Consider the following 27,961-nt stretch of genomic DNA (forward strand, 5'->3'; position numbering starts at 1 on the left):
TTCTCGTAACTTCTTTCCAAATTATTACAGGTAATACTCTCAATTTTTATTTTTGAATATATTGTCATTGTGTAGTTTTTGGCTACTTGACATTGTTATGTATGTGAATTATTTGACTTCATTGAACAACGTAACAAAAAAATAAGTATTTATATTTATGTAGTATATTACACACATAGCGTGTATGTGTTTCGGAGCTAGTATATGATTATGATGTGGATGCAATTATAATTAAAATTATAATTTATTAAATAATATGTTCAATTAGTTATAAATTTTTCCAGTTTACAAACTATTGAATAGTTATAGAAGATAAAAGTTATGTCCGTTAGTAATTCGAGCGAATTATTATTAATATCTATTGACACAACTAGAAATTTTTACGTTGATTATCAAATTTCAGTTATCTTTATTTTAATTACAATTAATATTTTTTAAACGGTGCAACTCAAATACTTTTAAATAATTTTAACTTTAAGTTTTGATTTAGTAAGCATGTCAATTATTGCAGTCTCATAATATTTATCTCAATAATTACACTCCTTACCATTAATGAAAATCAAATTATGATATTGGTTTTGATACCAATTATAAGTCCGGTCACATACTTAACAAAGACAATTATTATATTCCAACAACGAGACTAACTTGAAGTTGATGTTTGTGCTACATTGACACTCTTAGATAAAAAAAAAAAAAGACTAAAGCTATATATAAAAAAATTTAGAAGTACAATCATGAGTATAAACGAATCGAATTGTAGTAAAATATTTCGGCTTTGTGCTACATTGACACTCTTAGATAAAAAAAGACTAAAGCTATATACAAAAAAATTTAGAAGTACAAACATGAGTGTAAACGAATCAAATTGTAGTAAAATATTTCGGCTTGAATTAAGAATATTCGAGTTTGAGATAGTTCAAAGCTCGAAAATTATAATTTTGTTTTGGTTCTAACTCGATTCGAAATGAAGTTCGAATTCGAATATGTTTGAACCTATTTTTGAGCTATTTGAACTATTGCTGGAGCATTAATGTCAATAATGAAGCTTCCGAAGTTCAAAATGTATATATGTTTAATATATAATAATTATTAGCCATTGTGGCACACGCTTTTGCATGTATAAAGAAATGTATGTATGTATGTATATATATATATATATATATATATCATGTGCTCCATACGTATGTTTAATTTTTATTTTAAAATAATTTTTTAAAATAAATAAAATATATTAAATGAATGAGACATGAAATTTTTAAAAAATATGAAACAGACATATATAACAATATACTTAAAAACATGTTGGGGTAATTAAGTCTTAACACATAAAAGACCAAAACAGTTAGTCTAAGGGATTGAGCTATTATAATATAAAAAGATATTATATTAATATGCTACCTAAGCTCGCGAACTATCAAACAAAATAATTTTGGCTTGAGTTTGTGTTGGAATATCATAGGTTCGGTGTTGACAAACTATCCTTATGAGAACTAAACTTGTCCACGACTAAAACTGAAGCTCAACCGAACAAAAAGATGACTGAATTAGTTCACAAGCTTACTGAAACCACGACTGGACTAGTAAAGCATGCTCGACTGAATATATCAAGTAAACTAAATAAAAGCTCGACTGGAAGTAACACAATACGTTCAGTCAGTGGCTGAGCCACACATATTGCCACCCCGGCTTTAGCCTGGGTGGCAAATTTTTTTTTAAAATTTTTAATATATTAATTTTTAATAATTTTGGATTAATTTGATATTACCCCGGATAGCTCGATTCAAAAAATTAAAGTATTGAAGGGCTTAAAATTCTAGCTCGGGTAGATTGATATTTCTGGCTCCGACATTGCGTTCAGTCGATGAACTTCTCAGAAACCATCAGTCAAAGCCAATAATCTTTGAATAAAGTTTTTCGTACAAAAGAGCATATGAGTAGAATGCACATAACAAAGTACGGATGTTAGAAGCTAAAAGACAAAGCAACGACTATTTGTTTAAACGGATTTAATTCAAATGTGATTGTTGCAATTCAAATTTATAAATAGCATATGAAGATCAGTTTAGATATAGAATAAGTCTGGAACTCTCACACTACATATATTCTCGTATTATCAAAGCATTCATGCAGTTAACCAAAGATCTTCAAGAATAATTGAAGCAAATTGATCAAGCACACGTCTCAAGATATAGTTGATCAAGTATAAAATCAATTGTGCTAAGTCTATCGAATTGTAGTACTCTGTATAAAGATAAGTAAGTGTTGTACACACACATTCAATTATGAGTGATTTCAGTCGAGGACTGAACTTGTGTTAAGTTCAGGAGTTCTAAGATAGACAGTTGGGTGTAAGTCTTAGTCTTGGATTATGTTGTTGCAAAGTGATTGTAATAGTTAAAGTTTTATAGAGTGAATATTTTCGAGATGAAGAAGGGGTGACGTAGAAGTTTCAGTCTTCGAACATCATAAAACAAAAAAAATTCTTTGTCACTCTATTTTTCAATCAAGCACTCTCATGCACATATTCAGTCAAGCCATTTGACACTTGTTCAATTTGTTAGTTGATATCTTTTCGCACATAATCAATATGTTGATCAACTAATATCGATACATGAAAAACACTATAGTCAAGCTGCTAATCACAACTGAACTCACAATCGAATTACAGATCAGTCGACTAGTGACCGACCGAGGATCCATAGAGGTTCAATCGATCCTATCAGTTTGATTCGAAAAAGAGTTTATACATGTTAGAGACTCGAGTTCCACAATTTCAAATATAATTAAATATTTATCGAGTCAAATCAAAAAATGGGTAATTTTTTTAAACCTTGGTAAACTTTGTTTTTTTTTTTTTTTTAAATGACTCCCTGATGCAATTCATATCACTTGGGGAGGTCAATTTTTTTTAAAAAAATGTTGACCAAGGTCAATTCCCCAAATATCCCCTCAAAAAATGTAATCGATTAGTTTGCAACACTTGCACAAATTAAACTAAAATATTAAAATTTCCAATATATAAAACATGATTTTTCTCTTTCTTTTATGATAATTGATTTCACACTATCTTCTCTCGCCACCTTTCCGCATGTATAAAACTAACCCATCTCGCCACATGTAGTTCTTGGAGAATCGAGCTTCAGTACTAACAGAGCTATGGAGTTGGTGAAATACTTGTGCCCTGATTCTCCATATGTATGCCCACATTGTCGTCTTCTTCTATTTTCTGTGATTTGCAGGAAATTTTATTCACATGTGTAATTTTGGGGTTTCAAGTATTTATGCCAACAGGCATCCAGGATTACGTAAACCACTGAATTGTACGCTTGTCGATTGAATCTTGAAAAATTAATTTGGACCGGGATTAATCACTGAATGTGTGTCATCACCGAAACAATCAGTGAATGCCTGTAATTTGTAAATGAACTGCAGAATGCGTTCTTGTGCAATCATAAGAAAGTATTGGTCAAAAAGTTTTGGACTTTCTTTATTTTCGTGTGATTCCAAATGGAGCTCTTGATTTTACTTGCGTCGAGCAGGCATGTAATCAAAGTGCAGAAATTCTTCAGTGCGTGTCGTTGTGTATCAGAAAACAATGCATTTTGTATCCCAAATGAGGAATTTTATTTTACACGCGTTTGATTTTTGTATTTTGAACTATTTTTTTAGCTCAGTTACACTCTCTGTTTGGTAGTATTTTCCTTGAAATAGGCCAAAAATAATATAGAGATGTTAATTTATGACATTCTATTTGGTTTTGGTCTTTGTGAGATTACATAACGTATTCCATGGTGTGAAAAGTATTTATTCATTTTACTTTTGCAATATCAATAGGTTTGTAGAGTTGTACTCCTTTTGGCGGTTACGTTTTCCTCAGCACAACTGGTTTTGTTGTAAATTTTGTATGTCAACAATACTGACGGTCAGTGGCAGAGTATGAGAGGTGGACTGTGACGGACGAATCATTTTATTTCCTATTTTTATTTTTTAGTATACACATATATTTTATGTATTATATTTTCAGAAAAATATGATTTTGCCCCTCCCTCTACGATCTTTTGAGCTCGAGCTCTACTCTCCCCTGTACGAAAATCCTGGCTCCATCATTGGTTATGGTTTATTCAACTGGTAAATTTCTGGAATCTTGAAAGGTATAGGCTATTTAGCATTGTTTAATTATTGAATGTTCATAAAGGTTCAGAATAAAGTTGTGTGTTTTTCGGAGGAATGTGAAAGGAAGAGAATTTATCCCACGTAAAAGGTTTATTGCAGCATGTGGTTTATGATTCTTGTTCATGATACAATGCTATCAGGAAATAATTTCTTTTGTTGATTTTCTGGTGATTCTAACTTGAATCTTGATTTTACTTTTTGTTGATCAGGTGTGGAATAAAAATGGGATTTCTGAGTGTTTTAACAACTTATATCCTTTGATTTTTTTTTTTGATGCCATATTTAATCATATGACAAATAAGCTACACTCCATGTACGTATCCATTGTTTTTTCTTAGCAATATTCACAGTGTTAGGTTTTGGAGCAAATGTGGCTACTACTCTTATGGTTGCTGGGCTTGGAATTGCTAATAAACAGCAAAAAGATAGGAGAAGGGTATGCAATAAACTTTTATTGTTCAATTTTCCTTGAAATTTTATACGTGTAATTGAGCTACATATAGATAAGGAAAATTTAATGGGGTGATCCAGAAGAAGTTACAGAAGACTTTGTCCTATTCTTGAACTAATCTCGAGTTATGCCTCATATTATTGACTTGCTAACATTTTCGCATATCTGCAGTGATTACCGACATGCTCTGTTGATTTTGTATAAAAACCTTTTGCAGAAGACGCATTCATTTTCTGATTTTGTTTACCTGTTTGATACTCTCTATGAGCTTTTTGAAATTTTTCTGGTATGACGTCAAATTATGCAGATACATCTTTCAGCAAGAATTTTACTGTACATTCTAGCTGCTTTTGGAGCATGTGTTACAACTTTTGACATGGTTGTGCTTGTGAAGACGCGCACCCAATCCACTCCATACCATGAATGGCTATTTAGATGCTCACGATTCTCAGTCTGGGTAAATCCAAATTTATTTAATCCATAGAAAATCCAGGAGGGCAGCGTTCATGTTGTTTTCTTGAACTATTATTTGCTTTTTCGTGAATCTCAGGTGATCATTCTACTTGTATCAAGGTGTGGAAGTTGGTTGGATGTCTTATCCAATGGAATGTTGTGTTTTTGGTGGATGGCAAAACTTGCTTTCTTGATCCCTCAACTGCAAATTGTTCTTTCTTCACCTGGGGTAATCATCACATAAATTACATAATTATACCTTTTATCTCAGATATTATGAACTGTTCATCTTTTCATAAGCACTTGCCTTGTTGAATGAAAAACAACAAAAGTTTGATTTAAGTTATCTCTATTATATTTCACTTAGTTTCTGGTAATCATTTGAAATTCAAGATTGCCAATAATAACAAGAATAGATCACATGACTGCAGTAACAATGTGGAGAAATTTTTTTTAAAAAAATAATTAATTTAAAGCTTGAAATGCTGAACGACGTGTCATGGTGCGTAACTATGGAATCAGAGAACAATGTTACCTGATGCAATCGTTTAAGAAATGTTGCAGGCTTTTTATGCCTTCTATGTGCCATTACCTATTCCTTCAGTTATTCTCAAGTGCCTGTTCTTTTCTGCTTCACCTCATTTTGTACATGTTCTAAGAATTGTTAATTGATTAAAAGATAGGAATGGAGATTCAAGTATTTGCACAGAAAGTTCTAATAAAATTTCATTGTCCAAAATCTTATCTTGTCCTCTGTGTGATGCTTGATTGAAAAGATACATATTTAAGGATATAATGAACTCAAAAAGTTGACATATTAGTGTTTTGTACATCTTCGGTCACAGGTTGTGAAATGGACCATGGAAATCTGTGGGGCTGTCACAGACATCTTTTTTGGGATTTTGATAAACATAATCAGAGTGAAAGCCAGAACTCATGAAAGCAGGTAGCTCTAGTCTCATAAAGGTTTCAGGTTTAGCTTTTCAAATTCTTGGAAAATTATTTTAAAAATGTTTGGTGTGCCTGTTTATTGGCATCAAAATAATTAACGAAAATAATGGTTGACATCTAGTGTGTTAGATGTTGCATTGTTGCATTGTTGAATTACATGAAATTCGTGCTATCTTTGTGAACTACCTTTCTAAAAAGTATGTAACATGGTGAAGAAGTAAGGAAGTCGAAATGCTTGATATTTTTTCCTAGATGGCCCTGCCACCTTATCATGTAGTAAACTATATAAACCTTTGAATTTAATGTTGATATTGAAGGTGCAATCATCATAATTTAATATTAAAGGCTTTGAAAGAAATAAGGACTGTATTTCATCTCTTGGAATCAATGCTTTATTTTTCTGAAGTTTTTGTGAGCCCTGCTCTATTTATGAGGCACCAACATGGTTTTGTTTTCCTTCAAAATATGAAGAGGCCCACTTTTAGTTTGTCCAATGCTGCTTCATATTGTCTGAACAGAAAAAAATTATCACTACTCTTCTCCCGGTAGAGTTTCTTTTAGGATGTAAATTACTTTTGATATATATATGTGCAAATTCATGTGAGTATGTTTATATACTGATGTGGTATATCTGTCATGGGTTACCTTCAGTTTAATCGTGGAACCTCTCCTTCCTTACCAAAGGGCAATTGAAGAAGATACTTTCAGGGACTTGGTACGAATATTCTCCATCATCGTTCTATGCTTTTTGGATCTCCGATGTGGCATTAATGATGTACACAAGAGCTAATGGAGACCCTTTTTAACATCAATGTATCTGATAAATTAATTAATTTCTTTACTTGTTATTGCTAAATTCAATTGTCCATTGGATTTTCCCTGCTCTCAAAAGTTGTCATGCATCACAAATTTCTCTCTCCTTTGTTGCAACTTCATCAACTAAAAAATGTGATACGAATCAGCTGTACCATGATAATATGTCCTTTTCCTAGTAAAGTTTGAACAATTAGTTTCAACACCTTATCCAAGCTAAGAAACTTATGGTTTTTACTTTTGCAATAAACTTATTGTATTTCTTCAAAATGGAGCATTCAAAATTGAAGATTTTAAATTTATAATTGAATCCGTAAATCTTTACACACCATTACAATCTCTGTGCATGGTTGAAACAATAAAATAACTGTTTTAACGAGATTTAAGGTATTAACTGTGAACCGGATTTCAGTTATGCACCATGAACCAGATTTTGATTATGCACTCTTTTATGTTATTGTTGAAGGGAATCCTTCGTAAAGTTTGGCATTTCATGACATTCAAATCGGTTAATCCAGTAATGCAACATGGTGCAAATAGGCAGCTTGATTTTGAAGATTTACTGAAGCTACCAGTTGATATGGATCCATCGTTTTGCCATAATACGATACTGAGATTTTGGGAAGCTCAACTGAAAAGCAACTTTAGTCACCCCTCTTTGTTCAAGACAATTTGCTCGGCTTATGGATGGCCCTACATTTGCATAGGTCTGGTAAAGGTAATACATTGTATTCTACGTATCTCTTTAATTACTGCTGTTACTTGACTTGTAGTGTTATTCAAACTTTGAAATGAATTTGTGTTTATCACCTCATCTGAAGATATATTGAGAAATTTAATGTCTCTCACATTATCAAAGATTTGCTTCTTGGAATTATCACAAGACTCGCAACTCATTTTAATTATATTGCTTGTGTTCATGTTTTTCAAACTAGAAAGTTCTGGAGTTTCTCACTATTTCATAGGGAAACAAATGATTGGCAAGTTGTTGCTTATTATGTTTTCAAAAAGACAAAGTTGCTTTATGAATTTTGTGCGTCATGTTGTCTACAACTTGCATAAAGCTACAATCAAGGAGAATCATATATTAGGAAATAGACTAATCAAATCCCTACACTCTTGTTAAATTACAGCGTATATTGAGAAAGAATACATATCACTTGTATATTATTCATCTATCTCATACACATATATATATACAGAGTATCAGCCTATATTAGGAAATAGACTAATCAAATCCCTACAATCAAGGAGAATCATGTCATATAATTCCTACATATATATACAATCTGTAACACTCCCCCTCAAGCTGGAGCATAGATATTGATCATGCCCAGCTTGTTACAAAGGTAATTAACCCGAACTCCAGTTAAAGCTTTTGTGAAGATATCTCCCAGTTGTTCTCCCGTCTTTACATATCCTGTAGTGATCAAACCTAGTTGGATCTTTTCACGTACAAAATGACAATCAATTTCAATATGCTTAGTTCGCTCATGAAAGACAGGATTGGAAGCAATATGTAGAGCCGCTTGATTATCACACCACAATTTGGCTGGCATTGAGATTTTAAGGCCTACTTCAGACAAAAACTGATATATCCACATTATCTCACACATAGCCTTTGCCATGGCTCTATATTCTGATTCTGCACTCGATCGTGAGACGACATTTTGCTTCTTGCTTTTCCATGAAACTAGATTCCCTCCAACGAAGACACAATAACCAGATGTCGACTTTCGATCATCTTTGGATCCCGCCCAATCAGCATCTGAAAAACATTCAACCTTAGTATGACCATGGTTGCTGTACAGGATACCTCGTCCAGGAGCTTGTTTCAAATAGCACAAAATTTGTTCAACAGCTGCCCAATGATCAACGGTTGGAGAAGCCATATATTGACTTACAAAACTGACTGGATATGCAATATCTGGACGAGTTAAAGTGAGATAATTTAACTTTCCAACCAATCTTCTATACCTCTCAGGATTCTCAAATAATTCACCATCTTTTGTGAGCTGCTGATTAGGAATCATTGGAGTGCTACATGGTTTAGCCTCCAGTTTTCCTGTTTCAGTCAATAAATCAAGTACATATTTCCTTTGGGATAAGAAGATTCCTTTCTTACTTCTTGTTACCTCAACACTCAAGAAGTATTTTAAAACCCCTAAATCCTTTGTATGAAACTGGTTGTGAAGAAATGATTTAAGAGCAGAAATACCTTCAATGTCATCTCCAGTAATGACAATATCATCCACGTATACAACCAACAAAATGATGCCCACCACAGATTGTTTATAAAACACAGAATGATCAGACTTACTTTTCTTCATTCCAAACTTCTCAGTTGCCTCGCTAAATTTTCCAAACCAGGCTCGAGGGCTTTGTTTCAAACCATATAAGGCTTTTCGAAGGTGACAAACTTTCCCATACTCCCTCTGAGCAACAAAGCCAGGTGGTTGCTCCATATAAACTTCCTCTTGAAGGTCACCATGAAGAAAAGCGTTTTTGATGTCTAACTGATATAACGGCCAGTCATGAGTGGCTGCCATGGAAACAAATAATCTGACAGAAGTAAGTTTAGCAACAGGAGAAAAAGTATCAAAATAATCCACGCCATAAGTTTGGGCATAGCCTTTAGCTACAAGTCGGGCTTTTAGTCGAGCAACAGATCCATCTGGATGGACTTTAACGGTAAACACCCATTTGCATCCAATTACCTTTTTACCTGCAGGTAGATTGACTAAAGACCAAGTATGATTATCATCCAGTGCGTTCATCTCGTCAATCATAGCACTACGCCATCCAGAATGTGACAGAGCTTCATGAACAGTCTTAGGAACAGAAATAGCATCGAGAGAAGCAATAAAGGAGCATGAGGATGATGATAAGTGATTATAAGATACAAAAGATGACACTGGATAAGTACATTGACGTTTACCTTTACGAAGAGCAATTGGTATATCAACACTGGAAATTGGATCTACCGACGAAGAGGCTGGTGCAGGACATGGAGTAGGATGAAGACGTCTACGAGAATAAACCTGTTGTATGGGAGGCTTGATGGGGACAGATTCAGTAGGGTCAGAAATAGAAGATGTGACAGTATAGATTAACAGATCATCATCTTCTACCTGACCAGGACTGTCCACAGATGGAAAGAAAGGTGTATTTTCCAGAAAAGTGACATTAGACGACACCAAGTACTTGTTAAGATGAGGACAGTAACACCTGTATCCTTTCTGAACCCGAGAGTACCCAAGAAAAACACACTTCAAAGATTTTGGATCAAGTTTTGTAACATGAGGACGAATATCCCGAACAAAAAAAGTACAACCAAACGTTCGAGGGTCCATGGGAAACAGGGTCTTAGTCGGAAAGAGGACGTGGTAAGGAGACTCACCATGAAGGATGGATGATGGCATACGATTAATTAGAAAACAAGCTGTGGAAACTGCATCAGCCCAAAAACGTTTCGGAACATGCATTTGAAACAACAAAGCTCTAGCAGTTTCAAGAAGATGTCTATTTTTTCTCTCCGCAACCCCGTTTTGAGATGGTGTGTCGACACAAGAGGTCTGATGGAGAATGCCATGTTTAGTCATGTAAGTTCGAAAAGTTTTTGATAGGTATTCCTTAGCATTATCACTTCGCAATGTTTGAATAGGAACATTAAATTGAGTGTTAATCTCAGCAAAAAAGGCAGAGAAATGAGAAAATAATTCAGAACGACTTTTCATCAAATATAACCATGTCACACGAGAATAATCATCAACAAAAGTAACAAAATATTTGAAACCAGTTTGAGACAAAACAGGACAGGGTCCCCAAACATCTGAATGAACTAATTCAAAGGGAGCACTGGCTCGTTTATTGACTCTTGGACTTGAGCTAAGACGATGGTGTTTAGCAAACTGACATGACTCACAATCTAATGAGGATAGGTTATGAAATTGTGGACAAAGTTTCTTCAGAGCTGGTAGAGAAGGATGACCCAATTGACAATGAGCTTTGAAAGGGGCTGTTATTCCAGAGCATGCAATGGACTTCGGTAATTGCGTATCAAGAATGTAGAGGCCTCCTGACTCATGTCCTTTACCAATAATCTTCTTCGTCGTAAGATCCTGAAATAGACAGTAATTTGGAAAGAATGAGACAGAGCAGTTGAGGGTACGAGTAAGTTTGCTGACAGAAATTAGATTAAAAGTCAATTGGGGTAAGCTTAAGACAGAATGCAAAGAAATCGAAGGAGTGGGAGTGATTTTGCCAGATCCTAAAACATGAGAGGTTGATCCATCTGCTAAAGTAACTGTAGAATTGGAGCTATGTGACTAAAATGCAGAGAATAACTGAGAATTACCTGTCATATGATCTGTGGCACCAGAATCAATGACCCACTTCGTGGATGAAGAAACAAGACATGCATTTGGTTTACCTGACTCAGCAATGGCGGTAATTGGGGTGGATGAGGACTTTAATGACTCTTGGTACTGAGAGAATTTGACATATTCATGAGCAGGAACCGTGAAAAATTGCTCAGAAGTGCCATTTGTGGAAGCGATGTAGGCTGACTGTGGTTTCTTATTCTGCAATTTCCCGCAATCACGTTTCATATGTCCCGGCTTATGACAATAATGACAAACAATACCACGAAATTCCTGTCCTCGAGTGTCAAAATGTTTGTCATAGTTGCTTGACCCTACTCCTTTACCACCATTCTTGTGTTGATATCTTCCAGATTCAGATATGTTATTTCGACAAACAAGAGCACTATTAAGTCCAACAGGTGGAGAGTTCTCTGTGCGCAACACCCTACTAAAAGTATCCTGCAGAGATGAAATCTCAGAGCTGGAGAGAATCTGAGATTTAGCTGTCTCAAACTCATGTGGAAGCCCGGCCAAAAAACTCATTACGGCCATCTTCTCACGTTGATTTTGCTGTTCTTTTACATCAGCGCTGAATGGTAATAACATGTTGAGTTCTTCATAAGTTCTTTTAAAATCCATGAAATAGGTTGTAAGAGACCTATCTTGTTTTTCCGCACGATAAAAGGTTTTGCACACCTTATAAATACGAGAAATATTCCCTTTTCTAGAGTACAAGAAATCCAGATATTCCATTAGTTCCTTCACAAATTCACAGTGATTAATTAGACCAATTACCTCACTGTCGATGGAGTTTCGTATCTGTAAAAATAATCGAGCATCCTCTTTCAACCATGTCTGTTTTGACTCATTTGTAGGTGGGTTATCAACCATATGCTTATCCATATCAATGCTGCGCAGATAAAGACGAACTGTCTTACTCCAATCAAGATAATTAGAGCCATTTAGTTTATGTTCCGTGATTTTTGAGAACACAGGAACAACATCAGACACAACTACAGATTTCTTCTCAGCCATATATCCGAAAGGTAGCAAGAGTCAAAGGAAACTTTGAACCTTCTGCGTAAAAGGTCCCACACCTGAACTGATGCTGACCAAACCGAAAAGATTTCTGACAGCAGACGCACCGGTCTCGAATCTCTCAATCACGATTCACACGCAGGGATTCCGATGGCCGGAATCTAAGAACTGGCAGATCGGCAAGTGACTCTTCCTACAATTTGTATTAGTTCTCTGATACCATGTTAAATTACAGCGTATATTGAGAAAGAATACATATCACTTGTATATTATTCATCTATCTCATACACATATATATATACAGAGTATCAGCCTATATTAGGAAATAGACTAATCAAATCCCTACAATCAATCCCTACAATCAAGGAGAATCATATCATATAATTCCTACATATATATACAATCTGTAACACTTACTATGTTTTCAAAAAAACAAAGTTGCTTTATGAATTTTGTGCGTCATGTTGTCTACAACTTGCATAAAGCTATGTCAGAGAAATAATTACATAATGTATATTGTAGTCCGGATAATTTACCTCTTAAACAGTATGTGAAGCCATTTGGTCTTACATGATAGACTTTTTTGTCAAGTTGAAGTATTTAGATAATTTAGTTCATTTTCTCATTTCATTCATTGTTTTTTGCCGTGTCAATTGCCTGCTTTTTAGGTGCTTAATGACTGCATTGGCTTTGCTGGACCACTACTTCTCAATAAGCTAATCCGATTCCTTCAACAAGGTTTACATCCTTAAATAATTTTCCCTCTGTAGGTTTCTAAGTCTCGTTGTTGTTTGTTTGCTTTTTTTTCTTTTGTTGAAAACAGAAAATGATATTCAGAATTCATATTTGATATATCCATAAAGATTTAACTTTGAAATATTTTATTGTTATTTAATTAGAGAACGTAGGCTTTCAAGCTATGTTTTGTCTTACTATTATAATATTATTTCACTTTTCAATGTGGTAACTGAGTCATCCGTAACACACACACACACACACACACACACACACACACATATATATATATATATATATCTCAAATGATGCACACACAAAAAAAAAGCAGAAAGAAAGAAAGAAAAAAAATACAAGAAGGAACAATGTTGTCCTGGTTATTGTTCACAGTTCATACCTAGTCCTTGTTCTAGAACAATTTTTATGCTTTTGGCTATCTCATTTAATCTTATTGTTTGGTTGATCTTTGCTTTTCTACCCTCTAGTGGCTGAATCACATAATTTTGTGTTTTGTTGCTTTCTATTTGGACCCATCTTCCTACCGCTTCATATATATTTTATAAACGAGTAGATACGAAAGCACAAGAATCACCTCTATGGCCTGTATATTATTTTGAATAAACAAAATAGTGTTTATTAAAATTTTAATCAGGACCATGGATCCATCTATGGTCAAGCTTGGTGTTTATAGTGATATCCTATGACGCCTATATAGGCAAATTTAAGGATTTTTTTCTTGAATTAGAGTGCAACTCATTCCCTAGGCTAATTATAACATAGACTGGATTATGTGTTCTCCTAATCTTTGCTCCAGTCAACACCTCATAATATTCACTCACAATTAACTCACTATTTATTCAGCTATTGCAACTTGTTTTGTCAAGTGATATTGATTTGTTGTTCATTCAACAGGTTCCAAAAATGTTGATGGTTATGTCCTTGCAATATCATTGGGCTTAGTATCTGTTTTAAAGTAATCTTTCTTCGTTTCTCATAATTATATGATTTTTCTTACAATTTTTAGGGATACTCTTTCTTAAATATATTTATTTATTTGTGTAGATCATTCCTTGACACACAATATTCTTTTCATCTTTCACAACTGAGGCTGAAGTTAAGATCTAGCATTATGACTCTCATTTATCGGAAGGTAAATCTTTATAATAGCCCTGAACCTTTATTTTCTCAAAATGCAAATGTATTCTCTCATCGGTTTTTTCCTGTACAGGATGCATAATTATATCTTGCTGACTGTCCGCATATCTTCTCTCAGTGTCTTTGTGTTAGCTTAGCAGAGAGATCAAAATTTTCTGAAGGAGAAATTCAAACATTTATGTCTGTTGATGCTGACAGAATTGTAAACCTGTGCAACAGTGTGCATGATATGTGGAGGTTATAATTCTACTCTAAAACTATAGACATGTTTCCTCAGATTTTATTTTCAAGATATTACATATATTATGCTTTTTAGTGTTATTTACCTCACCCAACTGATCAATGAAGTTATATAATTCTCTTTCTGAAACATTATTTGTGTTGGCAAAACCAGATAAATGTGCCAAAGATACATCAACAAATTCTGTAACTATACTTTAACCCGTGCATGTTTTGTAATTGCATCAGCTTGCCTTTGCAAATTGGGATTGCTCTCTATCTTTTATATAAACAAGTCAACTTTGCCTTCTTGTCCGGGCTAGCGATTACTATTTTGCTAATTCCAGGTATCTCAACAAACTGATTTGTTTATCAAGTTGTTCACATCCAAATGACAATTGATTTGGACTATCCTTTGGCCATCAAGCTACAGTTACTTATTTCTTAATTGCTTTGAGTTGTTTTTTTTTTCCAAATCCTATGCTTTAGTAAGAGTTGAATTATATCCTATTTGTTCACAATTTAATTCACAGTTAACAAGTGGATTGCTAATTTGATTGCGAATGCCACCAAAAATATGATGGAGGAAAAGGATGAAAGGTATATACTTTCTTGAGACTCCGTGATAACCTAGAAAAACATGCCTCTGTCTATACCATTGTCTCATCTTCCCAAACATATCTTGTTAGTGTAACGCTGAGACAGGTTTAGGTGTTGGCTTTAGGACAGGTATAGAATCCATAAGGGATGACATGTTAGAATCTTTGTTCCCGTAAACAATTAAGAGAACAAAAAAAAAAAACAAGATGTTATTTGGAACCTTCATGGCAGCTGAATGGGGCTGTGAATAAATGGAATAAATATTCCTCTTGACTACTAATTTGAGATGGCGATGGTCTGTACAACATTGATATTTCATACAATGTAGAAACTCTGATACAAAAATGCCATTGAGCAGGATCCGAAAAACAGCTGAACTATTAACTTACATCCGCACTTTAAAAATGTGTGGTTGGGAACTTCTTTTTGCTGGCTGGTTAATGAAGACAAGGTCCTCCGAAGTTCGATATCTATCGGTAAGAAGATTTTTGTGAAGACATGCTTAGAATCAGTTGAATTTGTAATCATTCTGCATGTCAGGAAGTTGCTAAACTCTTGAGCTTATGTACTTCTCTTCTCTATGTCAGACAAGAAAATATTTGGATGCCTGGTGTGTGTTCTTTTGGGCAACAACTCCGACCCTATTTTCTCTTTTCACATTTGGACTATATACTCTAATGGGCCACAAGCTTGATGCTGCGACGGTATCGTCACTAATTCTTTACATACTATGCGAATACCAGATATTACTGAAGACGATCTCTTTTAACTTTGGTATCAATGAAGTCTTGTTACTTTCACTGGAATTGAGTTTCAGGTTTTCACTTGCCTTGCTCTATTTAACAATCTGATCTCTCCTCTGAACTCATTCCCATGGGTCATCAATGGGTTGATTGATGTGAGTTTTCATATTCTTCAGTTCCCGAAATATCTGACTGCAAAGATGACGGGATCAGAATAATAAGATCTATTATTACAGGCAGCTATATCAACTAGGCGATTGAGAAGGTACCTCTCTTGTTATGAAGGTGAGGATAGGGTTGAAACTACCTTCGACTGTGATAAGCATTTTAATGGTAAAGAAACTGCTGTTGCTGCCCATGACGCATCTTGTACATGGTCAAGCAACAACGAAAAGGAATTTGACTTGGTCTTGGAGCATGTTAATCTTTTTGTGCCCAAGGGTTCTATGGTAGCAGTGATTGGAGAGGTAAATATTCTTTGCATGATAAATATTCCATTATAGAGGGAAGTTTTTTTTTTATCTGTAATATTTCTAAACTTCTTATGGTGAATTTATTTATCATGAATGCGCAGTACTAACTTCCCCATGATTAAGAGTTTAGAAGTTCATTCTGTAACGAATATTGATTGTTTAGGTCCATCCAAGTGTAATGCTCACAGTATCTGTAATCTAAATTGAAGTAGGTGATGGACCAGTTACAAGTATTCAAGCAATATACCTTATTATTCTTAAAATTGTAAATTATTAAAAAAAGTTAGAACATTAGTTGAACTAGTGTCCTTGAGTTATTGGAGCTAAGAAGAATCAGACAGTGAACTTTCAAAAATAGATTAGAATAATTTGGATAATGTAATGGTAAAAAAAAATCTGAGTTCACACACATTTCCAAAAATGCTTCATAGATATATTTGGATATCTTAGCTCTGGTAAAGTATGTCAGCTCTGTATCTCCTCTAAAAATTCCAATTTTATCCTGAGTTTATGCAGACAGTACCTGATTTGCGTTCTTGCTTTCACTGAAACAAGCTCTTTTATTGAATTGATGGTATTGAGCTTTTCATAGTTCTAATCCTTCTTGTTTTCACAGCAAAACAGGTTTCCTCTTGAAGTAATATCCTTGATTTAAGATCGAGCTTTTCTTACGCTATGAAATCTAAAAAATTATTCTCGAATAAATCGCAAAATGCATGAGTCAAGTTATAACATAATGTATGAGTACGAGTATCGTTCACAAAGAGTCAGAGAATGTGTCCACAATTTCTATTCTTCGTAGAAAAACTCTTCAGCAAATTTAACAAAAGTGAGATTTAATTAATTCAATTGCCACAAAATAAAATTTCAAAGAAAGTGCAATTCACTGGCAGAAGAACAAATATAAAATAAATTTGGAAATCAAGTGTTTGATGAATTTGTTGGAATTTCAGTTCACCTACCCGTTGGTTAATTTAAATAATTAACTTCAACAATTAATTCATTCTTTTGTCGATACTCCCTGGTTTATTACCATCCTCTTTCAAGTAACGTTAAACTAAGGTGACACTATGAAATAATTAATTGTCTTCAGTTATTTACCATAGGTGATTGCATTAACGTTCCTTGGAATCCCTTAGCTTTCGACCTATTGTACTATCACTATCAACATGTGTCCAATTCCATATCTCTATGCAAAATGTAGATCTACGGATTATGTTACGCGTTCCTATTGTGAATTCTTCTTTCGATATCAATCATAATATAAAATAACAAAGAAGTTAGTTATGCTTCAACGATGCAAAGAAAATTAATAGCACAATCAAGCACATGTCAAAGTTGAAGAAGAATTATCTGAATTCCAAGTTTGGGTAGGATCCCCTAAATCCCAACAAAATGTGTTTAGCACTCATATAATCCATAATCTAATCACAAGTTTGATATCGAATAAGAATCAGATAAAAGATGACAAAAGTTCAAGAATAAACGCAGCACGCGTGGTTCCACGGTTGCGTGCTCTCATTTGCCTTTCATCCTCCCTCCAATAACGGTTGCTGAAAAAATCCTTTCCAAACCCTAGTCTTGAGTTATTCAAAAACCAGGCCAAAAAAACACTTTTTTTTAGTGCTTTTTTAAAAGCCAAAAATTGTAGCTTTTAAAAGCACTTATTTTAAAAAATCTCTACAAAATCCAAACGGGCTCTAAGAGTCCAACATACCTATATTTCCTTTTCCTTTCTGCACCAAAAGTTTCTTTTTTTACTTTGCGTGTCACGCCTGGACCACAGTTTTTTCCCACCTAGGCGCATGGTCTTTTGTTTTTTTCAAAGTGCTGGAATCTTGCCATGGCGGAAATTTCTATCTGCCTGAGTGGAATGCCTTCATCAATAAACTCATATATTCTCCCGCCAAGGTGGGATAATCTATCTGCTAGGGCACAAAACCTACTGTCGGCCCTTGATAAATCATTCTTCCGAGCTCTGATTTCGCCTTTTTTTTTCCTATAGTAATTTAGAACTAGTTGAGTAAGGACCATAATTCTCAAAAACTTGAATTTTAGACAAAAATATGGAAGACTAAAAAAAACTCACGCGCTTACTAGACTAAATTAGCTAGTTTAGTATGCAAATTTGCTCCTATCAACCCCCCATACAAACTTTTTGCTTGCCCTCAAGCGAAATAGGTTATAAACAGAAGAATGAAATAACTAAGACGAATATTTTTTTCTCGAGGGCCTCAGGGACTCAATAACGAGCTTCCCTTGAATCAAGACACATCATAGCATTACTTAAAATTTTCCACAGTATGCCCTTGAAAAGAAAGTAAACGTGTGTGTGTCATATTGTTTCTAGCGTCATGTGTTTCATACAATTTCAGTCGTTCTAGATGACTCAATAATACGTCGATACAAGTGTAGTTTTCACACACATCTTCTCCACAACTAGGACTTATTAAGCTTGTACATGGCTGGAGTGTGGGCTATCAAGAAATGGTAGTTGTATCACAAAGAAGAGAGCATATTTGAAACTCGGTTACTGAGAAAACATGAGCTTTTTCTTTCTTTTTTTTTTTCCGGCTTCACCACTTTCTCTTAAGCCTTACCCTTTGTTGGTTATTATTTAATCACAAGGTATTTCTGCCTTCTCTTTCGACTTTCCCAAGCTCATACTTCATGATAATTTCTTTCATGCATCGATTGCGATCCAATATGCTCTCTTTGACGAGACTCCCTGGTTTATTAACATTCTTTTTCAACTAATGCTAAACTAATTCGACACTACGAAATAATTAAAAGTCTTTAGTTATTTACTATAGGTGAATTCATTAACCTTCCTAGTTCCTTGGAATCCCCTAGGTTTCAACCTACTGGACTATCACTATCAACATGTATTCAATTCCATATTTCTATAAAACTATAGTTCCACGGATTATGTTACTCGTTCCTACCGTGAACTCTTCTTTCGATATCAATCACAATATAAAATAACGAAGAAGTTAGTTACGCTTCAACGATTCAAAGAAAATTAATAACACAATCAAGCACTTGTCAAAAGTTGAAGAAAAATTATCTTAGTTCAAAGTTTGGGGTAGGATCCCCTAAATCCCAACAAAATGAGTTTAGCTACGCACATAATCCATAACCTAATCACAAGTTTGATATTAAATTAGAAGAATCAAATAAAAGATGACAAAAGTTCAAGAATAAACACTGCACGTGTGGTTCCTCGGTTGCTTGCTCTCCTTCGCCTTGTTTTCGTCCTCCCTCCAATAGCGGCTGCTGAAAAAAATCTTTTCCAAACTAGTCTCTAGTTATTTATATCATCTAAAAGTCCAACCTTCCTATCTTTCGTTTTTCATTCCGCACCAAATGTATCCTTTTTTACTTCACGTGTTGCGCATGGGCCACAACCTTTTCCCGCCTAGGTGCGTGGTTTTCTGTTTTTGTTTCTTTCAAAGTGCTGTCATTGCGCCATGGCGGAAATTTCTGTGCTCCTGGGAGAAATACTTTCATCAATAAACTATATTCTCCCTCCCAGGTGGGATAATTTATCTGATAGGGCGCAAAGCCTACCGTCCGCCCTTGATAAATCGTCCTCCCCGAACTTCGATTTCGCTTTTTTTTTTTCCTACAGTAATTCATGATTATGCGAGTAAAGGCCATAATGCTCAAAAACTTGAATTTTAGAGAAAAATATGGAGGACTCGAAAAACTCACGCACTTACGGAACTAAAATGAGCTAGTGTAGCATGCGATTTTTTGACTCCTATCAATTTAAATAAATATTTTGAAGTTCTAATATGTGCTACAGGTTGGATCAGGTAAATCGTCCCTTTTAAATATGATTCTACGTGAAGCGAGACTCGTCAATGGATCAGTACATTTGAGTGGAACAAAAGCATATGTACCACAGGTTAATTAACTCTTCCTATCGTGATTTGCCTGCTTTCAAACTCAAATTTTCATTCACTTCTGCTTTAGGTTCCCTGGATGATGTCTGGAACTATCCGTGAAAATATTTTGCTAGGGAAGGACTACGATGGGAAAAGGTATTGTATTCCATGCACCTTTATGAATGACAACAAGTAATGGTTCTTTTTCCTGATATGTTCAATCAGGCGAGGGCCTTCAATTCTTAAATGGGACAGTGTTCTACGCTACTGGAGTCAATCTTTTCTCAGAAAATAATATTTCTAAAAAAAAGATCTCAAAATATAAAATTTCTAAGAAAATTTTCTTTTATCCTGTTACTTGAGCAGATATTTGGAAATATTAAGGGCATGTGCTTTGGATCTTGATGTTTCACTAATGTTAGGAGGTGATAGTGCTTGTGTTGGTGAGAAAGGAGTCAATTTATCTGGGGGACAGAAAGCTCGTCTTGCGCTTGCCAGGTGATAATCCACTGACAACGTCAAATTCGAATTGTTGCGCAATGGATCAATTATTTTCTCTTAAGTCCTTTTTGTTTTATCATGGCAATGAACAGAGCTCTTTACCATGAACCCGATGTATACCTGCTCGATGATGTTTTGAGTGCTGTGGATGCGCATGTAGCATTCTCAATTTTACAAAATGCATTTCTTAGCCATCTTATGAACCAGAAGACTCGCATTCTTTGTACTCATAACATCCAGGTTTTTTCTTATGGATAACATTCAGGTTTTAATATTATACGTTTCTCTAATCCATTTTTCTTTACTTAAACTGACAATAACTATTGAACAAGTATAAAACCATCAAATTGTAGTGATTCTTTTCTGGTATAAAACTTAATTCATACTAAGGCCACCTTCTGTCTAATTATAAGATGCTTGTGTCCTTGCATTGCAATATATTTTTTTGATCAGAAATGATAATATTATATAAATAAAGGGTGTGATAATTACAGGGGTCCATGCCAATAATCTAGAAGAAAAGCCACCAAGTAAGTTAACCCAAGACTAATCTCCACTCCCTATACAAATCTGAAACTTAATTAGATTGAAAATCTGTAATCTTATCCACGCCAAATATTGCATTGCAATATTACACACTTCTAGACATGTTTTTGATTTCCTATTGTGCATCTTGTGGGTAGCATAGACAATCATGTGAAAACTATACTCGATAAACAAATGATGTAAGAAACAAAAATATGTCCCTTGTCAATGTGCATATTAAGCAATTTAAGAAGTGGAAACAAGCTACTATAGCGATTTGCCTAATTTTGGAAATTAGTCAACATTTTTGTGATTAACTCTGCAACTTGAACCATACACACAGTATAGTTAAATGTTTGGATACAGAGATTTATGTAACTATATGAAGAACCTTTTACTTTAGCACTTGTATGGATGGAATTCTGGAACCATTAATGGAATTCTACAGGCAATACACGTGGCCGACATTGTTGTTGTGATGGATAAAGGACATATGAAGTGTGTGGGAAATCCAGCCGACTCATATGTTGCTTCCTATGTTTCATTAATATCATTAAATGATTACGACACATTTCCCAAAATAGGAAATAAAGGGAAAAAATGGAATAGTTTGACTGAATCCATTGAGAATACTCAAGAAGTTGAGTGCGCCAACACTTCAATTGAAGTTCAAGACATCATTGAAGTTGAAACAAGGAAGGAGGGAAGAGTAGAATTAAAAGTTTATCAGTGAGTTTTCACTTTGTCAATTGATATTCTGCCGAAACAACAGATTTAAATGACCTAGCTATTTTTAAATTCAATTTTAGCATCTAGTTTCATCTTCCACAGAACTTATGCTGCATTCTCTGGTTGGTTCATTGCTATTATCACATGCCTCTCAGCAATCTTAATGCAAGCTTCTCGTAATGGCAATGATCTGTGGCTGTCATTTTGGGTCGACACTACAGGAAGCGGCCAAAGAGAGTATTCCACCACCTTTTATCTGGTAAGCAATTTTTTTTTATTGAAAGTATGAATGATATCCTACGAGAAATTGCTTACCGGTTGTATATCCGTAAGGCCTAAGTTGACGATGTAATTTAAAATAAAATTTATTTTAGACCAATAAAAATGGTCTAATAAAATAATATGAACATTAAAAGAAATAAACAAGTTCTAGGTCTTAAATAGATGTAATTAGGCCCCCAACAAAAATTACAAAATAAGTAAATACATCCCGTAACTAAATTACATAATTTTGGACTTGAATTAAGCTGACCCTAAACTAATTTGAATTTTAAAAAATAACCTCAATCTATATCTATCTATATACCGTGGATGATAGTAAAGTTTTCTAATTGTGAACGGACATAAATACCCTTCATATGTTTACTTCTTCTAATTATCAAGTGACAAATGTGGTACCCTTCATTTTGAAATTTTGTGAAGAAAAAGCTGAGAAGTGCTTCCTAGAAGCTCTTCCAAACACTACCTAAATTAAATAAGTGAATATATTAAACAAGCACACGAGTAAATGCATTGATGAGGATAATCATAATTGATTTAATCTTATAATTGAGTTGTAAAGAAAATTATAGTTAATCAAAACTTTTAAAATTTCTTTCGTTAGTTTACTAATTTCTGAAAAATTCAATTGTGAATTTACATATTATTAATAAAAAAATTGCTAAATTTGAATCACAAGAGACCTATAAAAGTGGATGAAATGAACCCTTCATCCACATACATTATATGATAACTTCCATTTTAATTGAGTCTCTCCATACTTATATATTACCAAACAATATTTAATTAGAATAGGTCGATTACCATGAATGTCAAATTAAAAGCTAAAATTAATCACGATTTAAATTCTATAACAATTATTTCTCCCTTTAATTTCTTTGAATAGTCACAACTGCTCCACCTTATTGCAATTGTTGTTTGGTGTATTCGTTAATTGCTAATGGCTTAAAATTTAAAATTTTGAAATTTTCTGGAAAATTGCATTTGGGTTCATAGTTTTGGCCTTCAGTTTCCCTCAAAGAATTGCACATGGGTAAGTGCAAAACGAAGAGAGATTAGTTCTTTAATTTACTTGTTCGGTTGTCACTGTATCATCCATTTTTTTTTTCTTATTGTACTTACTATTTACTTCTAGGATATATATTTAGCAAGATGTTGCAATGATAGTAGACGCTTGGAGTCAAACTATAAATTTGAATTTACATCTGTTGTATTACACACACACACATTGCATGTCATTTCATCTCCATCTAAATTGATGAATTATTTTGGTTACTTTCCCTAATGTATGGTGTGTGGATGGGTAAACATTTTTTTGAGTTTGTTTCAATCAATATTGTTTTATATATGCTACGTTTATTATCATTTGCTAATAATATGTAAGTTTTAGAGATTACATTTTTAACTTTCTATATATATATTTTTTTAATTCATATTATATATAATTAGTGCCAACGTGCATTGCACGTATTCCATGCTAGTTTATTAAAATAGCATCGTGCAATGGGTTAATCATGTGTTTGTCGTAAAAGAAGATCTTTTTTTAAAAGAAAAATAAAAAAAAAGATGTGGAGGGAATGTCATAAACTTAAATATATGTAGAGGGGAGGTTACAGATCATTAGTTTGTGCATTTCATAATATCTTCACAAAGATATAAAGAACTTACTGTTTACTTGGAGTGAACTTTCAAAAAATATCTCCAGACCCACACGCATACGGATATCTATATATATATATATAATATCTATTCACCTATGAACTCAAGGTCAACCATTCTCCCAGCTTGGCTTGTTAAATGAACAATTCCAAGAATTCAAGCTCAAACTCTTTCTTTTTACGTAACGTAACATGTAGACGTGGAAGCTCTGGAAAACAACCAGAAAATCGGGTATTGCATAAAAGAGTTTTGTTTATAGTCTAGAGACAAATAAAGCAATCAGTAATGAAAGATATGATTCACACTCAAAACATTTCAAAAATTAAGTTATACTCTTTGCCTCTCTTGCTCCTTGATTTCAAAGTCGAACCAAATGAAGAGCATAGTTGACTTACGCCATTTGTAAAACCTGTTTAACATAACTGCTTAATTGATTTTTCAGGTCATACTCAGTGTATTCTGTTTGATTAATTCGTCTTTGACATTAGTGAGAGCATTTTTGTTCGCATTTGGTGGTTTACGGGCTGCTATTAGAGTACATGATCAGTTGCTGCGTAAACTTGTCGATGCACCAATCAGTTTCTTCGATCAGAACCCAAGTGGAAGAATATTAAACAGGTAGCATGGCATCCCACTAAAAATACTTTGTAGTTTGTCATATTCTTCCACTTCAGTACTAACTAAATGTATAGATTGTCTTCAGATCTTTATACCATTGATGATTCCCTTCCATTTATTCTCAACATTCTTTTGGCTAATTTTGTGGGCCTATTGGGAATTGCTATAGTGTTGTCATTTGTCCAGGTAATAGCCGGCCTTAGCAGTTCAGTTTATTAAATTTCTTTTATTGATTCCTTAAAAAACATGTAATATGACAAGTTTGTGTGTAATAGCTTAATGGGATTAACTTTGTTTGTGCAGGTCATGTTTTTGCTTCTGTTATTGCCCTTTTGGTTCGTGTACAGAAAATTGCAGGTTTGCATCATATCTTTTAGTAATATATACCAATATAGGGACAGCATTCCAATTACAGGTTTGCATCTTTCTGTATTTTTTTATTTTTTTGGACTACATACCAATATAGAGGCATTCCTTTAGAAAAATAAAGTGGACCAGGATAAATTAGAGCTAATATTGGCTAGTCATGATATAACAGCTTTCATATGGCATAATTATTAATTAACTAGGATTCTTGCTAGGAACTCCTTCACTCTATTTACACTCGATGGTTGATAAAACGAAATGTTCAGTCGTTTGCACTGGTTTAATCATTTTATTGCTCCCACCCTTTATATTTTGTAGGAAATGTCCTTGACTAATTTATTGTTATTGTAATAAGCTATGGAACTAACAATGGCTTGAAGAATTTAAATAGCAGATTTACTCATTTGACAACTTGCAGTTCTACTACAGATCAACCTCGCGGGAATTGAGAAGACTGGACAGTGTTTCTCGTTCGCCTATTTATACTTCATTTACCGAAACATTAGATGGTTCCTCAACAATTAGAGCTTTAAAATCTGTGGTAAGTTTATAACTCTTCAACCGCAGTTTTTATGCATATCTGAATCATCATTATTTTATACTGTTAACTGTTGAGAGAACATAACCAACTATCCTACTACAATGTCATCCTCTGGTTTATGGAAGTTCTAATTTTTTATTGGTCTCTGCTGCGACCAATATGGTAGCCATAAGTCGTGAATGAGCAGGTCTCACGGATTGTAAGTCATGAACATTTAATAAAATAGGATATTCATTTTGTATTTAGTTTACTGAAGCCTGTATTGATCTTCCTAGGGGAATTGTTCCTTGGTATCGAGTTTCTTTTCATTGAAAATCTTAGAAGCTTCATTTTCCTTTTTATTTCATTGATTGCTTCGAACAAAAAAACTGTCAAAATGGAGCATCACCCCTTTTATCGTGGGCCTGGTAGAATTAATACTCTGAAAACAAACTATTTTATTTAGAGTCTTTTGCGAAGCATGCACATTTTTATCATTCCTTATTTAATCAACAGATGCGCTACTTTACTGCGGTTTAATTCTTCTAGGCTGTGCTTTTGATGTTTTTGCGTTCAACTTCCATGTGATTTCTCAGAGAAGCCAATTAGTTAAACTTGTGTGCAGGATTTTTTCTTGTTCAGATTCTTACAGCATGTGCAGTTATATCAGCAGACTTCGTACACAGAGGTAGTCGCAAGTTTGTGGCTCTCTCTTCGTCTTCAGGTATGCCTCCAAAAGTTCTTCTTGATCATATTTGATTCTCTATAAGCCTGAAATTTAATAGTTCTCATACTTATGATGTTAAGTTCCATACTGTTACAAGTCATGATGGATGAATTTGTTTCTAGTTGGTGGCCGCTATTATTGTCTCATTTGTTGCTGTGATGGCTATAATTGGAACTCATGGATATCTCCCTGTCAGTTTGGGTACTCCAGGACTGGTAAATATTATTATTATATTTCTGAAAGCTTGTGCTATTGCTTTCTTAATTCGAACATCATCTATGAGTGAGGGAGCCTAATTGTTACAGGACAAAGTTGGTTTCTTGATCATTGAGTTCAAGGTCCCCTAAAGGGTGACCCCACACAGAGTTTATCGTTTATGGTTTTGTGCTATTCCCGAGTTGTCATCTGAAGGATAATGATAATAAAATAATCTTTCTATGCATAGGTTGGGCTGGCTCTTTCTTATGCTTCCCCTATAGTATCATTGTTGGGAAGTTTTTTGACAAGCTTCACTGAGACAGAGAAGGAGATGGTTTCAATTGAGAGAGTTCTTCAGGTGAGTTAGTTGAAGATTTTATGCACTTGATATGTTGAGATACATTTGTTTTTACTTTTTTAGTACATGGACATCCCTCAAGAAGAATTGAGTGGAAGAGGCCATTCATTAGATCCTACTTGGCCGTCTCAAGGGGAGATAGAGTTTCGAAATGTGATCCTCAGATACATGCCGTCCTTGCCCCCTGCATTATCTGATGTTTCTTTTATCATCTCTGGAGGAACATCGGTCAGTTGATTTTACTCCAATAGAGCAATCGAAATCTCTTATACTTAATTACTCATTAACTGAAAGGCTGGCGGCATTACATTGAATCAGGTGGGAATTGTGGGAAGGACAGGCGCCGGAAAATCAAGCATCTTGAATGTTTTATTCCGTCTCAACCCTATTTGTGGTGGATGCATTCTTTTGGATGGCATAGATATCGTCGGTATCCCAGTTAGAGATCTTCGGTCTAAATTAGCTATCGTTCCCCAGAGTTCCTTTCTGTTTGAAGGGTCCTTGAGGTAATAAGTTATGGTCAGAAAGTTCCATATCCGTAAAGAAAATACTTAGATTATGGTGGTCCACCTGAATTTTCAGGGTCAACCTCGATCCGTTCCAGACCAGCAGCGATGAGAAGATATGGGAAATACTTGAAAAATGCTGTCTGAAAGATGAAATTGAAGCAGCAGGAGGACTAGACATTCAGGTAAAAGAGTCGGGAACAACGTTCTCTGTTGGCCAACAACAGCTTCTTTGCCTTGCACGTAGTCTTCTCAAGCCTTCTAAGGTACAAAAACCGATGGAGTAACGAAGTTGCACTAGGAGTCGTGATTCTCGCTGTGAAGATCATGTCCAACTAAATATGATTTCAGGTACTCTGCTTGGATGAGTGCACGGCAAATGTGGATACTCAAACGGCTTCTAAGCTGCAAAAGGCTATCGCAAGTGAATGTAAAAGCAGGACCATTGTAACGATTGCTCATCGCATTTCCACTGTTGTGACCATGGACCACATCCTCGTCTTCGATCAAGGATTACTGGTAATTTCACACGAGATTTGATCTTAATTTTTTTGGCGCAAAAAGGTCATTCCTTCTTGTATTTTTCACAGGTCGAACAGGGAAATCCGCAGGTACTTCTTCTGGATGAATCATCTAGATTCTCCAGCTTTGCCAGAGCATCAGCCATGTAAAATTAAATTATATGCAGGTTTCTGTTCTTGTCACTACTATGGTCATTTATCGTAGTTTTCAAGATGCTGGTCAATCTGTTTCTTGTGTAATCTTGTAGGCTGGTAGTATGGTACATTAGTGGTAAACTAATTTTCATATGCAATTAGGAAAATTTTTCAATGTCAAGTATTGTATGCTTAGAAATTGTTGAGTAACCATTCGGTCATGTATTTCATTAGGAAATTTAATAATGGTGTTTGAAA

At 34.5% G+C, this 27,961-nt stretch overlaps 1 protein-coding gene across 6 annotated transcripts; it reads left to right on the forward strand.

Moving 5' to 3' along the window:
* Window positions 1-11: 11 nt before the first annotated feature.
* Window positions 12-27,961, forward strand: LOC140884587 (ABC transporter C family member 13). 6 transcript variants are annotated; one of them, XM_073291380.1, is made up of 36 exons: window positions 12-30; window positions 4,386-4,426; window positions 4,525-4,612; window positions 4,935-5,084; window positions 5,178-5,309; window positions 5,926-6,026; window positions 6,683-6,746; window positions 7,311-7,562; window positions 12,915-12,984; window positions 13,894-13,954; window positions 14,044-14,131; window positions 14,255-14,373; window positions 14,605-14,702; window positions 14,889-14,955; window positions 15,314-15,431; window positions 15,543-15,659; window positions 15,773-15,853; window positions 15,935-16,165; window positions 19,980-20,081; window positions 20,150-20,217; window positions 20,428-20,559; window positions 20,655-20,802; window positions 21,536-21,816; window positions 21,919-22,075; window positions 24,197-24,372; window positions 24,447-24,558; window positions 24,676-24,729; window positions 25,157-25,279; window positions 25,884-25,982; window positions 26,108-26,200; window positions 26,431-26,541; window positions 26,605-26,769; window positions 26,860-27,047; window positions 27,124-27,313; window positions 27,399-27,566; window positions 27,638-27,961. In XM_073291380.1, the coding sequence occupies exons 3-36, from the start codon at window positions 4,562-4,564 to the stop codon at window positions 27,716-27,718; spliced, it is 4,248 nt and encodes a 1,415-aa protein (XP_073147481.1). In that variant the 5' UTR covers window positions 12-30; window positions 4,386-4,426; window positions 4,525-4,561; the 3' UTR covers window positions 27,719-27,961. The 6 variants fall into 6 exon arrangements, with proteins under 6 accessions (XP_073147481.1, XP_073147478.1, XP_073147479.1 ...); XM_073291377.1 differs by lacking the exon at window positions 12-30 and adding an exon at window positions 3,069-3,198; XM_073291378.1 differs by lacking the exon at window positions 12-30 and adding an exon at window positions 3,953-4,154.

This window comes from Henckelia pumila, chromosome 2 (genome assembly GCF_033568475.1).
Source record: "Henckelia pumila isolate YLH828 chromosome 2, ASM3356847v2, whole genome shotgun sequence".
Lineage (NCBI taxonomy): Eukaryota > Viridiplantae > Streptophyta > Magnoliopsida > Lamiales > Gesneriaceae > Henckelia > Henckelia pumila.

Bases quoted from the DNA above. Each gene is read 5' to 3' on its own strand.
- LOC140884587 (XM_073291377.1), top strand. From the start codon at position 3,160: ATGGAGTTGGTGAAATACTTGTGCCCTGATTCTCCATAT. The intron at 14,703-14,888 runs GTATCTCAACAA...TTTAATTCACAG, and splicing joins TACTATTTTGCTAATTCCAG to TTAACAAGTGGATTGCTAAT. The intron at 22,076-24,196 runs GTAAGCAATTTT...TTGATTTTTCAG, and splicing joins ATTCCACCACCTTTTATCTG to GTCATACTCAGTGTATTCTG.